General features: G+C 46.2%; 1 protein-coding gene across 1 annotated transcript in view; it reads left to right on the top strand.

Annotated features, from left to right (window-relative positions):
• The first annotated feature begins 6,911 nt into the window (after positions 1–6,911).
• Positions 6,912–16,518, top strand: part of Gga2 (golgi associated, gamma adaptin ear containing, ARF binding protein 2) — a 33,281-nt gene continuing 23,674 nt past the window's right edge. The window contains exons 1-2 of the mRNA NM_001100519.1: positions 6,912–7,086; positions 15,903–15,987. Coding sequence (NP_001093989.1) covers positions 6,987–7,086; positions 15,903–15,987 — 185 coding nt within the window. The 5' untranslated portion in view covers positions 6,912–6,986. The remainder of the gene's footprint in view (positions 7,087–15,902; positions 15,988–16,518) is intronic.

The following is a 16,518-nucleotide window of genomic DNA, read 5'->3' as shown; positions in this document are numbered from 1 at the left end:
CAGGTTCAATTCCCAGCACTCACATGGCAGCTCAAGCATCTGTAAGTCTAGTTCCAATGGATCCAGTGCCCCTTCTGGCCTCTGAACACATACAGACATGCATGCGGGCAAAACACCCATTTACATATAAAATAAAAATAACGGAAAGAAATCCTAGACATACGTCTGACTGGATCAGGTGTCAAGAGTGGTAATCGAGGTTAGTCGTTATGTTTAATTAGAATATGGTTCACAGTGCCTGGGAGCTTCGTATCATTGTGGTTACTATTTTTGTTAATAGATATGTAATATGAACATGACTGGCAGGTTTTTAAATTTAGACAGCAGAACAGATTAGGTATTTTATAAGATCTTGGAATTTCCAACTTTACCTTCAGATCTGGGCAAATTGTTAGGGTGCCAGCCATTCATTCTAAACCGGGACAGTAAACTCCACCCCCTACCTCTGTTCTCCCATGCTGGCTGCTATAGCATAGCATAGCCCCGACAAAGGATCTTTTCTGCCTGGAGAACACCTCACCTCCTTTGGCTGGGTCTAATCTTGTCCTCACTCATTTGTGGAACAAACATTGGGTGCCAGGTTCACAGGTTAAGTCTGAGGGTGTTGAGGGAAAATAAGACAGGACCTTAACTATGGGTACCACCCACCTAGGTTTGTCACCTTATTTATTATGTATTTCTGAAACAGGGCTTCTTTGTAGCCCGAGGGAACCTTGAACTCTCCCTTTTCCTACTTTCTTGCAAGTGTTGGAATTCTACATATATGCTCACCACCACATCCACTGTTAACCTTCATGATTGATAATTGTTATCAATTGTTCTGTTTGTTTGTTTGTTTTTAAGACAGGGTCTCTCTGTTTAGTTCCCTTTATCTTAGTTGGCTATGTAGACGAGGCTGGCCTCTAACTCACATAGATCCTCTGCTTCTGCCTCTGCCTCTGCCTCTGCCTCCTGAGTGCTGGGATTAAAAGTATACACCATCATGCCCAGCTGTTAACGCTTTTTTTTTTTAGACTTTGACAATACTTTTTATTGTTTATTTAGCCCTTCACAGCTCACCCACACAGAGAAAAGGGTTCTTATTTGTAGTGGGTAGCTCATTTTGTAGCTTTGTTAACGCTTTTAAAAGTGAAAAAGCTAGGGCTGGAGAGATGACTCCAGGGTTATGAGTCGTGCTGCTCTCACAGAGGACAGGTCTGTTTCCCAGCACCCACATGGTGGCTCACAACTCTCTGTAACTCCAGTTCTAAAGGAACTGATGTCTTCCTCTGACCAACTTGGACAACAGGTGTTCCTGCACACACATAGCAATAATAGTAAAGATAAAAAAGAAATAGAGGCCTGAGCTGTATGTAATGGGACAACCCTGTCACCCTAGCAGCTCAGAAAGGTCACAATGAAGTTGGAGCCAGCCTGGCCTACACTGAGGAATGGGTAAAGCGGGGAGCCTATAATTCCAGGAAGCCAAGAAAAGAGGGTACCAGACTGTTGGAGTAATGTGAGCCACACACCTGGCTCCTGATCCATTTCCCATTATCACTAGTATTTGTGTTGGGAAGAAAAATGGAAAGTGTCACACACACCAGACACTCACTTTACCATACCCAACCATTAGTGTGGTATATTTGTCACAAGGAAAGAACTAGTACTGTACATTTCATTAGCTGAAGTCTATTTATTGGATTCCCTTTGTTTTACCTTTTTTTTTTTTTAAAGAGTAAGACCCTGGCACCCAGGCTAACCAGGAAGCCCCAATCCAGATGCCTTGGTGCTGGGATTGCAGACATGTGTTACCACAACCAGCTCCCTGGTTTTTACTGAAAGTCTCCTCTTCCCATATCCTGCTCCATGACACCACATACTAGTGCCCCAGGCTTGTCTCCACAGGGCCAGGCTCGAATGCTTTTGGGGTTTTAACAAACCACGAATGCAATTACCTTATCCTTTTACAGAGCTCTGGTATGTAGCGAGAATTTTGCTTTTATTTATATTTTTAAAGATTTATTTATTTATCTTACGTATATGAATGCCCTGTTGCTCTTTTCAGACACACCAGAAGAGGGCATCAGATCCCATTACAGATGGTTGTGAGCCACCATGTGGTTGCTGGGAATTGAACTCAGGACCTCTGGAAGAGCAGTCGGGGCTCTTAACCACTGAGCCATCTCTCCAGCCTGCTTGCTTTTTTTTTTTTTTTTTTTAAAGCAGAAATATTTGTAAGAATTGGTTTTCTTTTTAATCCCAGGTGTGGGGTATGGGGCTGCTTCTGATTGTCCACAGCAGGTGACTATGATTTGCCTTGTGCTCTAGCAAGGGCGTGGTGGTTTGGCCAGCTGCAGATAGTTTTTGCCAGTGTGTGATGTTTGGAATTCTGGGGACTTTACAGAGGATATATAAATGCTAGAGGCCTGATAGGGGAGCTGCTGGTTGGCTGTGGTTCGTTGAGGTTCGTTGAGGTTTGTTGAGTAGTCCACCAAAAAGAGACAACAACAAGAAGAAGAAATTAGATATCCTGCCAGCAAAGATCAAACTTAACCCCAAGGAACTCAGCATCACTAATCAGCAGGACAAAGTCTAATGATATAGACAGCCCCTTTCCCCTCTAGCCTTCTTTCTCTCCTATCTAGTGTTGGGGGTTGGGAGGGTGGAATAGGGTGGTAGAAAAAAGAACCAGTCCTCTTGGGAAGACAGCTGCTATTTGCCTTCTTGAGAGGCGTAGTTGCAGAAATTATAGGAATTACATGGAAGTCTCTTCAGGAGAAGTAAGTCACCTCCCTCCATGCGTTCAATTTAGATCCATTTAGATCAGTATCGACTTGTGCATATTTATCTTATTTTAAAGGTTATAATCCAATATAACTTTTTTTTCCTGTTTGAGACAAGGACTATCTAGGTAGCCTTGGCTGACCTGGTGCTCTCTATGAAGACCACTGGCTTTGAATTTAAAGGTCTGCCTACCTCTGCCTCTTAAGTGCTAGGACTAAAGCCATACAACACTAAGCCTGACTTGCATTTTGCTGCTCAAATTGTGCTAGCCTTGGACATTAAAGAGCTCTTTCCTGTGATCCTTATCACCACTACCTCTGTTTTGTATGCCTGAGCTTGAAGCCAGGTTCTTATGCATGCTAGGCAAACACTCTACTACTGAGCTACATGCCCAAACCTAGAACTTCCTTTCTTTTCTTTTGGTTTTTTGAGACAAGGTTTCTTTGTGTAGCTCTGGCTGTCCTGAAACTCTCTCTGTAGACCAGGCTGGCCTTAACTCAGAGATCCACCATATTCTGTCTCCTGAGTGCTGAGAATAAAAATGTGCACCACCACTGCCCAGCTAGAATTTCTTTTCTTTCATTCTTTCTTCCTTTCTTTCTCTCTTCCTTTCCTTCTTCCCTTCCTTCCTTCCTCCTTTCCTCTATTCCTCCCTTTCCTTTTTGAGACAGGTCTCCCTAGCAGTCCTGGTTGTTTTGGAACTCTTGTAGACCAGGCTGGTCTTGAACTCACAGAGATCCTCCTGCCTCTGCCTCCAGGTGCTGGGATCAAGGGTATGTACCCAGTCCTAGAATTTTCAAGAGATGAACTGTTAGGAATAATGAGGGGAAGAGTTTTTTAAAAATGTAATGATGGGGACTGGGGCTCAGCTAGGACAGTGCTTGGCCACCATACACAAAGCCCTGGCTGGGTTTGATCCCTGCACTATATAAACCAGGCATGGTAGTGTACCCTTGTATCCTCCATTACAGGTCACGTTTGAGTCTAGCCTAGACTACAGGAATCATGTCCTTTAAAAAAGAAAGATGATGAAGAAACTGGTGAGATTTTAAAACTACTTCAAAGGAGAATCCAAAGAACAGTCTCCAGACTAAAAATACTGAAATAAATATGCAAATGGACGTAGAACTGGTTTTTCCACAGGAAGGGGCTTGTGTGTTGTCTGGACAGTATTCATTTGCAAGTCTATGGATAAGAATAATTCCCCATTGTTTTCAATTATCAACAGTTTGCAGAGATGTGAAAGGATTCCCAAAAGACCCGTCAGGTAACAAGATAGATAGGATAACGGCAACACAATTTTGTTTTAAGAATAAAAATTTCCTTACCTGGGTAATGTAGTGAAATAGACCCTCACTCCTTGCCTGTGCTGAAGCCCTAACCCCCATTGTGATCTTAGAGGCTGGTGAGGTGACCAGGTTTATGTGAAGTTCTGAGGGGCGAGGTGCCCCCACTCCCGTGAGATTGATGTCTTTATAATCTGACAGTTCTGCTGCTGCTGTAGTGGCTCAAGCCTGTAATTCCTGTACTTGGAGGGATAGAGGATTGCAGGGGTAGTGAGATCCTATCTCAAATCCCAGAAACTCAACAAACACGACTGGAGGGCTGTTTTCTATCTCTTCTCCACAAGTGAGGATGCAGTGCAGGCAGAATCCAGAACATCTGCAGCAGCAAGAAGGGGGCCTTCTCCAGACTCCCTGACGCCAGAGGCATCGAGCTTCCTTCCAGTCAACAGAGACAAATAAATGTCCATTGTTAGAGACACCAGTGTGGGCCGTTTTATTGCAGCAGCTTGAGTTGTCTAAGAAGAACAACTAGGTGAGCATAGAACCTGCACACAGAGTCTCTCGTCACGTGTGCACGTGTGGAGTTTCATAATGCTAGCGTTAAAGATTGCTAAGGATACCAGCCTGTCAGCTTTGTGGATAGAGTTAATTAGAAACTGAGCTACATCACACCAAGTGTCCTTGGTTTTTGGTTTGTTTGTTTGTTTGTTTGTTTGTTTGTTTGTTTTTGATATGGGGGTCTCACAGATATAGGCCTAGATTGGCCTCAAACTCAGGATCCTCCTGCCTCATCCTTCCTAATGCTGTGATTATGGTAAGAACCCCTATGAGCAGCTTCTTTGTTACTTACTTGATACAGGGTTTCATTGTGCAGTCTGACTCAGTCTTGCCTCAGCCTCCCAAGTGCTAGGTTTACAAGTGTGTACCGTCATGGCCAGAAGAGCAAATGTCCATTTAAACATAAATATTTGGAGGCCTCTCAGGGCTTGCTAGGTAAAAGTGATTGGCCTATAAGCATATAACGGTATGAATTCATCTTGAGAATTCATGTAAGGGTGAGAGGAGAAAACCAATTCCACAACACTGTTCTCTGAGCTCCACAAGCACACTGTGGCGTTGTGTGTGCCTGTACAAACACATGCGTATCACACGTACACACACCCACACACATAATGTTTAAAAAATTAAAAATAGGGGTTGGGGATTTAGCTCAGTGGTAGAGCGCTTGCCTAGCAAGCGCAAGGCCCTGGGTTTGGTCCCCAGCTCCAAAAAAAAAAAAAAAAAAAAAAAAATTAAAAATAGGGCCATGGAGACGGCTCAGAGTGTGCACTGCTCCTCCGAAGGACCCTGGTTCAATTCCTAGCACCCATATGGCAGCTCACAACTGTCTAAAATTCCAATTACAGGAAATCTGACACACTCTCTGGCCTCTTCGGGCACCAGGCTCACATGTGGTGCGCGCACACACACACACACACACACACACACACACACACACACATCTGCCATACACATAAAAATAAAAACTTAAAAATAAATGTGTATTTGGGATTGTGATATGCCTAACGACCTCGAGTTACCTCTTGCTGTTCCCACTATTTATGTGTCCATTCAACAGATACTTATTGGCATTGGTATGCCAAGCACTATTCGATGTGCTGGTGACCCAGATCTATAAATTAAAGTCCTTCCAAGTGTGTGTGTGTGTGTGTGTGTGTGTGTGTGTGTGTGTGTGTGTATTGGGGGTGTGGCACTGAGGGTGGGGAATGACAGGGGCAGTAGGGGAGAATTGGTGCTTCAGAGGAACCTTGTGCATTGTCTTGACCGCCATCCAAGCTGAGGCCTCCTTCGGCCTTAGCAGACCGGTTAGTAGTAGATCATTGACAGCAGTGGCAAAATTATTCTGGCCTCTAGACATGCGTATTAACCCTGTCCACTGGACAGACCTCTTTCTCCACTGGCTGGAACCAGTTTTATGCCCATTTGCATGTTTGTTTCAACAGTCCTTTATTTTATGTAGATTTTTCCCTTTGGCTTTTCTTGTGGACATATTAATACACCACCTTCTTGATTCCTTCGTTTAAGTTTGAGAGTTAAATAAAATATTTCATGTTAGACAGGGATGGTACCTCACACCTGTAGTTCAAGCTTTTGGGAGGTTGAGGCAAAAGGATTTTACTATAGGTTTTTAGAATAGCTTAGCTTACATCATTCAAAACTGTCTTGGACTAATGAGTATAAGAGACCCTTTCTCAAGAGCAAAACCAGAAACCATAGCAAAGCTGTAGTGGTATTACATGCTTGCAGTCAAGTTTGTACCACAGTACAGGATGACCAAGAGTTCTGGGTCCTTCTCAGTTATGCATTGATCAAAGCCAGCTAGTTACGTGAGACCTTAACTCAAAACAGTCAGAAAAAAGTATGTTTATACAAATTTAATGTGCTCACTTCTTAGGGTATGAGAATCGTGACCTGTTTTTTGAGAAAAGTATCCTTTAATAAAATACGCGTTTTATGCATTATGGTGTAATATGTCATAAAAAATAAGTGTGGAAGAAATCAGAATGGAAGATACAATGGGAGGACCCTAATAAAAACGCTGAAAGGATGATTCTTTATCTGAAATTCAGATTTAGCCAGGCTTCCAGTATTTTATCTGGGAATCCTGCTTCAGAAGAAGAGGGGACAATACCTTGTTAGCTTGGTTTTTGACCTTTCAAGTGGTCTTGCACAAAAAAAGACCTCAAGAGTTGGAGGCGACTGGGAGGAGGTGCATGGGGGCGGGGCGGGACCCAGGAATGGGCGTGCCCAACAGGCCCCGCCCTATCACGTGCCTCTCTGTGTCTGCCGCGTCGGCAGCTGGAGAGCTAGGCGGCGTCGGTGGCTGCAGCTTTTGAGCAGGGGTGACTGCGGCCGCAGCGCTGGGCAGGGCAGATGGCAGCGACGGCTGTGGCGGCGGGGACCGGATCCCCCGCAGGGACCGAGTCGGCGGAGGGCGCCCCTGGCTCAGCGGCGGCACTGGAGCTGTGGCTCAGTGAGTAGCATCGCGCCACACGTGATCCTGCTTCCCGCCGCCCGGGTTGTCCTCCGCGGCGGGAGGGGGCCTCTAGGCTGGTCCCGGGGATTCTGGGGACCTCAGACCACCCTACGGCTCAGTGGCCCAGCGACACCACTAAACAGCTGGAGCGTGAATGCTTAGCGATCTCTTGTGTTAAGCACTGTCCAGAAAGCGTTTCAGCCATTGTTAGTCTGATCGCAGACCAAGAGAGTACCTGCGTTTACTAAATCGAGACCCGTGCGGGTTATGCAGCTTTTTTGCAGATCATTGAGTCTTAAGAGCTCATGTGGCTGCTACCTTTAAGGGCAAAACCAGCCTTTGTGCCTCAGTGCGTGTTTACTCTGGCCAGACTTAATTGTTCCTTTTTCCTAGCTTAAGGGTGGTCCCTGGGGGTGCGGTTCTAAAGGCTCTCGCTTTATCTGAGGAATTGAGGTTCAGAGAGGATAAAGAATCCACCCCTTGTGTGGGCTCCACTGCGTGCTGGGTGCACTGAGATGGTAACACTGGGACATTGCTCACAAAAGACATGTTCATTGGCTACTGGCTACCAGAACTGCACCTCATTAACAGAAGCTGGAGGAGGGGCGCTTGTTGAACATGCTAGGGGCTGTTTTGTTTACCTGGGGCTTGTCATAGCTGATATACAGTGTTTGTGTGGACAATGGAGGAGGCCATATTCCAAACAGGAAACTGCAAAAACTCAGGATGAGAATGTAGAACATTCTGGGAGCGAGTAGGCCCATTGCCCAGGAGTGCTAAGCTTAAAGAGCAGAGAACCCAGAAAAGAGACCCCAGGCTAATTTACTAATGGAAGTAAGAAGAGCATGGGCACCGCAGAAGGGGTTGTACTATTTAACATTTTTTTTTATTACATTTTGTGTATTTGGGGTGGGGTGTGCTGCTCCTGGCTGGTGGAGATCAGAGAACAACTGGGGAAGGGGGTCAGGGTCTTGTTTCTCTCCTTAGGCTCTTCTGTGGGTTCTAGGGCTCGAACTCAGGCTACAAGGCTTGGTCACAGGCACCTTTATCTTTTGAGTCATTGCTGGCCCATAGCTTTCTATTTCAACGTGTAGGAGAAGCTGTTGGAGACAGCTTAGCCTTCATTGAAAGAAAGTACCACATGCAGTCTACATGGTGAGCTGGTTGAGGGTGAGACTTCAGACTTGGAGTAGATACAAGGTCTTTAGATAGCTGGGGTGGAGTGGGGTGGGGTGAGGGTGGTACAGTAGGAATGAAGGCAGTGGGGATCAGGAGTAGAAAGGATTAGCTGAGCCCATCAGCAGAGTTTAATGTAAGCACACGTGCAGTGTGCATTACTTTGATTAAAAAAAGACTTGGTGCTGGGCTGTAGCAGGGCACACTAGTTCACACTTGTGAGGGAGAAGCCAGTGGATCTCTGTGAGTTCAAGGCCAGCTTGGCCTACATAGTGAATTCCAGGACAGCTAGAGCTGCATAGTGAGACCCTGTCTAGAAAAAACCAAACCAAACCACCCAAACAGACAAAAAGCAAATAACAAGAAGACAGTAAACCAAACCCAGAAAGGAATAGCATCACCCACACTCCCTTCCTTCAGGGTGCACAGACAGACTCCGGAGGATCCGCAGTGTCAGGGAGGCCCCACCGGTGTGGAGGACCAATCGTGTCACGAAGTTCGAAGTTTGAAAAGTTCTTGCAGTTAGGAAGAGGCTCTGGGCATTCAGCGGGCTCCGGGAGGGTAGGGGCTGGAGGGGTGGTCTTGAGAGCCAGGCTGCTGTGGGTGTGTAGAGCAGAGCTTTGGGGCTGGGACAAGAAGGTATGCCCCAGGCAGTAGCCTGAAGGTTCAGAAGCAGATGGGGAAAGCTGTTCTGGGAAGAGCCACAGAGAGGGGTGTGGCTAATAGTTGCTTTCAAAATGGAGGCGGGGGTTGGGGGCACTTTGAATCTGGGAAAAGGTTATTGAGAGAGCTTTGAGGAAAATGGTGGAAACAGAAGGCTTGTGAACTGGTGGAGAACATCGAGCTTGGATTGGAGTTGGGGGGCGGGGGGTGGGAAGTGTATGCTGAGTTCGGTAAGAGCCAGCAGCTGCTAGTGGATATTTAAGAGAGCCTGCCTGCAACCCAGGCTATGCAAGGACTTGGGTTTCTCAGTGTAGCCCTGGCTGTCCTGGACCAGGCTGACCTCCTTGAACTCATAGAGATCTGCCTGCCTCTGCCTCCCTAGTGCTGGGAGTAAAAGCCTGTGCTGCCACCACTGCCCTGGAGCTAATCCTTGATTGTCACATTCCAGGAATTTTTCAAAGGTGGCAACTACTTTCAAAGAGGTGTTGAAGCACATCGGGATGATCTGTAGGGAAGGAGTGAAAATGGTCCTTTTCCTGTGCTCAGCTGTGAGGAGCAGGAGACGGTCATCCAGTGGGAATTTGAGAATAATGGAGAGGGCACAGGAACCTCTGTGTGGTTCCTATGGGGAACTCTCCTTCTTGGATTCTAAGGTCCGTGTTTAGCCACTGCACAGGGGCTTTCAGGTGTTAGAGCCCGTGGGTGTCTAAATGGGAAGTGTCAGGTCGGGGTGTGGCCTGCAGAGGGGAAGAGCCGCCTGACCAGGTGCTTGTCTGGGGAAGGAGATAAAGGTGGTTGCACATGCAAACTAGTAGGCCCTTCTCACTGCAGTGGGCTTGAGGAAGATGAGGAAGTTCATGAGTGCTGGAAGAAAATCAAAACATGGCGCCCAGGTGCACAGCTGGCCTGCATAGTGTCGGAGAACGGAGTTTCAGCCTCTGTAACTGACATCTTAGGCCTGAATGTGGTAGGCTGTGCTATGGTAGGCTACGCTATCCATCACTGGACATTTAAGTTCTTAGCCTCCACCCATTAGATGCCGGTTATACACCTGACCTTGTCAGTCCTGACAGCTCAAGGTGCCTCTGGACACGTCCAACTTCTCAGGATGGGGGAGGGCTGGATCAGAAGCCCCCTCTGCTTGTCCATCCCCATCCCCCCTCTTGGTTGGGATGTTGGGATTGTTGATTGCTCTTCAGAAATGTGCATCACAGGGGCTGGGGACTTGGCAAGTGCTGATTGCACAGGCGTGACTGCCTGGATTTAGATCCGAAGCAATCACATAAAACGGCAGGCATGACTAACTATGCACATCTGTAAGTTACAGAGGGCTGAGGGCTGAGACAGGCAGATCTCAGGGGCTTGCTCCAGCTAGCCAGGCTAGGCAAACCAGAGAGCTTCAGGTTCAAAGCAAGACCTTCCACAAATATCTACACAGGCATGCTGTGTGCGTGCGTGCGTGCGTTTGTGGGTGCATGTGTGCATGTGCACATGTAGGGACAAGACTTGGAGGAGTTTGTGGCATGCTCAGGTAGGTGTGTCATTGAGGAGCAGGATATAGCGTGGGTCTAAACGGGATGGAAAGAAAGCCATTGACAGATGTTAACCTCTACCTTCTCCTTAGAGTTGTCGGCAGGATAAAAATGTTAATACATATTTATAAAAGTGGTTTGTTTTGTTTTGTTGTTGTTGTTGTTGTTGTTGTTTGTTAGGCAGGGTTTCTCTGTGCAGCCCTTGCTGTTCTGGAACTCCCTCTGTAGACCAGGCTGGCTTCGAACTCAGAGATCAGCCTGCCTCTTGCTTCCCAAGTTGATGATTAAAGGCCTGTGCCACCACACCTAGCTAGGCAATTTTATAAAATTCTTAAAATAGGGCCTTATTATAGTGTATAGTAAGTGCCCAATAAACTGAACTTTGGAAAGAAAGAAAAGCTCAGCGTAGGTATGGGCCTAACTCCTTACTGTTCCATACTGCCATTGAGGTTCTGTTTCTTGGATTTGCTCAGGTCTCTGCTCCTTGATGCATTCATCACAGAAATGTCTTATTTCACCGTGATTTCCAAAAGTTACTGTTCTGTCTGTGGATACAATGGCTTTGATTATGATCTTGGGTCTGGATGACCTAGTGAATGACACAGGAAGATGGCCAGAGGAGTTGGGTAGAAGAGGGCGGTGATGAAACCTAGCTGAACTCTGGACTTCGGTTTGAGAAGGGATAGTTCCCCAAAGAAGCATGAAGAAGCTGTCACCGAAACATACAAAGGACAGCTGCTATGCACCCCCAGAAAGCTGGGTATGGCGCATGCCTTTCATCCTAGCACAAAACAAGGTAGAGGCAGGCAGATCTCTGAGTTTGAGGCTAGCCTGGTCTACAGAGTGAGTTCCAGGACAGCCGGGGCTACACAGAGAAACCTTGTGTCAAGAAAAATATTTATTTATTTATTTATTTATTTATTTATTTATTTATTTATTTATTATTTGCGTATACACAGGTCCTTCTGCCATCTAGGTCCTGGGGAACTGGTGGTAAGAGCCTTTATATACCCAACCATGGCTCCTGCCCAGGGTTTGTTTGTTTGTTTGTTTGTTTTTTTGGTTTTTACATGGTCTTGCTATGCAGCCTGGGCTGGCCACGTATTTAACTCAATGTGGTCTTGAACTCGTGACAATCCTCCTGCCTCAGCCTCCTGAGAACTGGGATTCAAATTAACACCATGCCAGCTAGTGTGTTTATCATTGTTCCATGTGACCACATATAGCATTGCCCTCCATATTGCTAATGAGGAACTTTGGGCACTAATATGAGTGTAGTGTAATCTAGTTAGTTGGCTCCTTGTAGAGGCAGGGCGGGATCCTCAAGTATTACCAGTATTGTGCTGTTTTTCAGGGCATGTGGTCACCTTGGTCTCTGACTCTGGATTCGAACTCTGGTCTAGTGAAAAAATGAAGCGTTAAGTGGCTCTCCTCATTCTTGCTCCCAGGTGGTAGGTAGTCTGTCTTCCTTCCTGCCCCTGGAGCTCTGGATTGCAGTCTGCCTAGATTTAAAAATCTAGAGCTGAGCTGCTCTCCTAGCCTGCAGGCCAGCTTACAGCATTCAGACAGGCCCGGACAGGTTTCCCCAGTGTGCTGTATTGGATAATTGAATAACTGACTGACTGTAGAACCCTCGGTTTTGCCCCAGGGAAAGATTCTTGTGAAGTCAGCACTGCTGGAGAAGTGAATTGGGCTCCTTGAGGGGGAAGTTGGTCCAGCCTCCAGGCTCCTCTCGAAATCACACGCCCACTCTAGTGACCAAGCACTGTCATGATGACCATGGCAATTGGTTGTCATCCAGCTGAGATAATTTGGCTTCTCAACTGGTCAGTCTAGGAGTCATTTCACCCACAGCCGGACTCTTCTGCTGCTGTCTTAATACCTGTGACTCGAGCAGAACAGGAATGGTTTGCAGTAAATCTTAGGAACACCTTTTTTAAGCAAATATGAGACAACGTTATTATTTCTTGGATTCTCCTTGTCCCTTCTAGGGTTAGCCTCAGGAAGGGTCCTGAATGTCCATTCTCACTGCCCTAGGGACTGTGACAGTCACAAAGTGATAAAAAGGTCCTTTGAGGGTCTTACTGGCTGTTCCCTATGCTTCCCCCCACCCCCTAGCTCCTATCTAAATCAGATTTGTCTCAGCAGCTGTTCTCACAAGTCAGACCCAGTTGTCGGGTCTCCTGGGGCCATTTTCTCTGTGGCTGCCTGAGACCTCCAAAATAGCTTAGACAGTCAGGGATTATGTGTTCAGAGGCCAGGGTATATCAGAACTGAAATTGCCACCCTCTGGCCAGCCAGGCCAGCCCTGTACATCAGATGATTCACTCTGTCTCTAAGTGCTTATCTGTGCAGAGACATTCTGGTGCCTGGGTAGGTAAAGGTGAGAATTACCTCATTCCTGCTTTGGGAGAGTCAAACTTCTCCTGAAACCCTGCCCTGCCTATGTCAAGGATCCAAACCTTCCCACCAGGACTTGGGGCTAGGCTGACCTGGTCCCTAACTTTAGTTTGTACACTTTTCTTGCTCTGTGCCTGGAACAGAGTCTCCTCAGCTGTGAAGGGTAAAATGATAACATTGCTGTTGGTCATTCCGAGGACTTTGGCATGGTGTCCTGCTTAGCTAGCAGCTAGAGAAACAATAGAGGTGACAGCCATTACTTAGGGGCCATAGCAACCCTTGAATGAATCCTCACCCAAAATCTAGCAGATAAAGACAACCCTCTTAGGTCTTGTGGAGTCTTTGCTGCTTCCCTTGTTAGGGTTTGGGAGCTTTCTAACTTTCTCTGCCACAGTGGACCCCCTTCCTCCCCAGGTACCCCACAGACAGGGAGGATGGAGAAGGCTGGATTCTTCACACTGGGCTCTGCCAGTCCTTTCTTTCCTTCCAGGTCTAAATTCCTCTGAGGTGTCCACCTTGACCTTGTGTTCTGAAGCTGAGACTTAAATGGTGAATCACTCTTAGGTGATTCAGGCACTGAGTGGAGAATCACCGTGTTAGTTTATTGAAATAGCTAGGGGTTGGGGATTTAGCTCAGTGGTAGAGCACTTGCCTAGCAAGCGCAAGGCCCTGGGTTCGGTCCCCAGCTCCGGAAAAAAAAAAAAGAAATAGCTACCGATGGCCCCGGCTTAGAACAGCTAGGCAACTTGGTTTATTCTTTTAAGATTTATTTTTCTTTTTAAATTTCGGGTATGTGAGTTTGACAAGGCTAGTATTGGTGCTTGTGGAAACCAAAAGAGGGTACCAAGATCCCTGGATCTGGAATTAGGGGTGGTGATGAGTGGCCTAACATGGGTGTTGGGAACTGAACTCAGGGTCCTCTGAATTTTCCACAGGCTATTAACCACCAAGCCATCCCTTCAGCACCCCCTCCCCCCACCAGACTTACAATTTAAAAAGTTATTACACTTTATTTTTATTTATTTATTTTAGCCTCTGTGGGCAAGCCACTATAGGTATCTCAGAAAGCCAGAAGATGGCATTGGATCTCCTGAAGCTGGAGTTTCAGGTACTTTTGAGCCACCCAGTATGAGTGCTGGGAATTGAACTCAGGTCCTCTTCAAGAGTAGTACACACTCCTAAACACCGAGCTGTCTCTCCAGCACCTATTAAATTTTACTTCTTTTGTGTATGTATGAGTGTGCGTGTGTTGGACTCAGTTCTTCCTCCACCATGTGGGCCCTGGGGACCGAACTCAGGTTGTCAGGCTTGGTGGCAGGTGCCTTTACCAGCTCAGCCATCTCACCAGCCATCAACTTATAGATTTTGGAGTGTAAATAAAGTTAATTGGGCCAGTCTTAGTGGGAAGTCACTTAATGGTTAGTCCGGGAGTGTCATAACCTCTGCTAAGCACTATTGCTAAGCACTATAGGAACGATGTGGCGTCTGTCTTCAAGGGTTTTAATCACTTTAGGCACAATAAGGGTGCACATGGTTTTTATGGGAAAAAGTGGAGAGTATTGAGAATTAAATAATTATTGATTGCTTACTGTGTGCTGGCACTTTAGACACATCCTCCCTAAGTATGACAGTCCCACGAGAATACTATATTCCTTTATTTTATAATTGGATTGAATTCAGAGAGTTCGAGGACATTAATTGATGGCTGTGATTATTTAGGGAAGACTTAGAGATCACCACCATGGCAGTTGGAGGGGAATGGGGCTAAAATGGCTCCTGCTGTTGAAGTTGAAGCCTGGGAGTTGGGATCCAGCCTAGGCAAAATAGTGAGTCCCTGTCAGAAAACCAAGAGAGAAAGTTTCCAGGAGTAAGCTATCGTCTATTTTGTGTTGGTGGGAGAGAAAAAGATGAAGAAGGAAATCTTTTTTCTTTTAATTTTACTTTTGTGGTACCAGGGTGGGAACCAGGGTTTTTATCCTAGGCAAGTGCTGTACACCTGAGCTCCACGCCAGCTCTTAAGTCTTGGAAAGGGTGGGTGTGATTGGCAGATAGGGTCCTGCCAGGTCCTGTGTGTGTATGCTGTGAGGGAGCTGACAAAAGTTCCATTTTCTTTGTATTTAGGATGAAGTCCATAGATAGATATGTCCTTTGAGTCTCACATGAGTGTCACGTGACAGGAATGTGCCCACAGTAGGAAGCACTAAGTGACTTCAGGTTGAGGATGGAGCCGCTTGCAATCAGAAGTGGGGGAGACTTGGTACTGGAGTGGGGTGGGGAGGAATTTTCTGCGGTAGAAATTCTGATAAGTCTTTAAAGATTTTTAAAAAAATTTTAAATTATATTTTAAGTGGTGTGTGCATGGGGGGTGGTGGTGGTGGTATGTTTGCCTCAAACTACCGTGCACAGGGAAACTCAGAGCAGAAGTTTTTGGAGTCAGTTCTTTCCCTCCACCATTATGCTCAGCTCAAGTCATCGAGCTCGATGGCAAGCACCTTTACCCACTGAGCTGTCTCACTGGCCGCCTGAGGAGGTTTGAAGAGTGGGTAGGCCTTTGAGAGGAGGAAAAGATTTTAGGGGAGAGGAATAATAATATCATATTTCACCCCTGAGAATAGATCTTTGTGGCCAGGACAAGGGTGGACAAGCCAGAGCCAAGAATTTTATTGGAAATGCTAGACCCAAAACCAGAGACTTCCTGCAGCAGGCTGTTGTCTTGCTGCTGTGGAGGGCGGCTGCTACCCAAGCCAACCACGTGGCAAAGCCAGGGTAGGTGCTTCTGACACTGGCAAGAAGGCACACGGACCAACTTTGGCTCGAGAAATGGCCGTACGCCTGCCAGTTAATTTCCTCATTTACGCACTGAGCGTTATCTACAGTAAAGGCATAACATTTCTGGCATGTGGTACTTGACTGTGGTAAACAACACAGGCATCGTCCCTGCCCCTTTCAGCTGTCTGCCCACCCCTATGACCTCTAGTGTTATGACGTCACAGCATTTCTTTGGTTATGTTTTCTTTAACTTTATTGTTGATTCCTTGACAGACAAAGCCACAAACCCAAGTATGGCAGAGCAGGATTGGTCAGCCATCCAGAAGTTCTGTGAGCAGGTGAACACCGACCCCAGTGGGTAAGCTCCTTTATAGACACACTTGACTTTGAGAGCAGGGGACAGAACCCTGACCCTTGTCTCCAGGGACTGACTGTAGCTGGGACTCATTTCACTCTGTGGTATTTTGTTTATATATATATAATTATTATATATATATAATATAAATATATAAATATATATATATATATATAATTTTATTTGTTTGTTTATTGAGACAGTGTCTTTCTATATAGCCCTGGCCTTGAACTCACAGAGATTTTCTTGCCTCTGCCTCCTGAATGTTGGGATTAAAGGCATGCTATGCCAAGACAGACTTTTTTTTTAAAGAAATGTTTATTTTATGTATTCGAATACACAGTCACTGTCTCAGACACACACCAGAAGAGGGCATCAGATCCCATTACAGATGGTTGTGAGCCATCATGTGGTTGCTGGGAATTGAACCCAGGACCTCTAGAAGAGCAGTCGGTCCTCTTAACTGAGCCAACTCTCCAGCCCCCTGACTTTTTTTATTTTTATTTTTATTTTTTCTTTTCTTTTCTTTTTTTT

This window comes from Rattus norvegicus, chromosome 1, assembly GCF_036323735.1.
Source record: "Rattus norvegicus strain BN/NHsdMcwi chromosome 1, GRCr8, whole genome shotgun sequence".
NCBI lineage: Eukaryota > Metazoa > Chordata > Mammalia > Rodentia > Muridae > Rattus > Rattus norvegicus.
The sequence above is the reverse complement of the archived record's forward strand: the minus strand, read 5'-3'. Positions and strand labels throughout refer to the sequence as shown.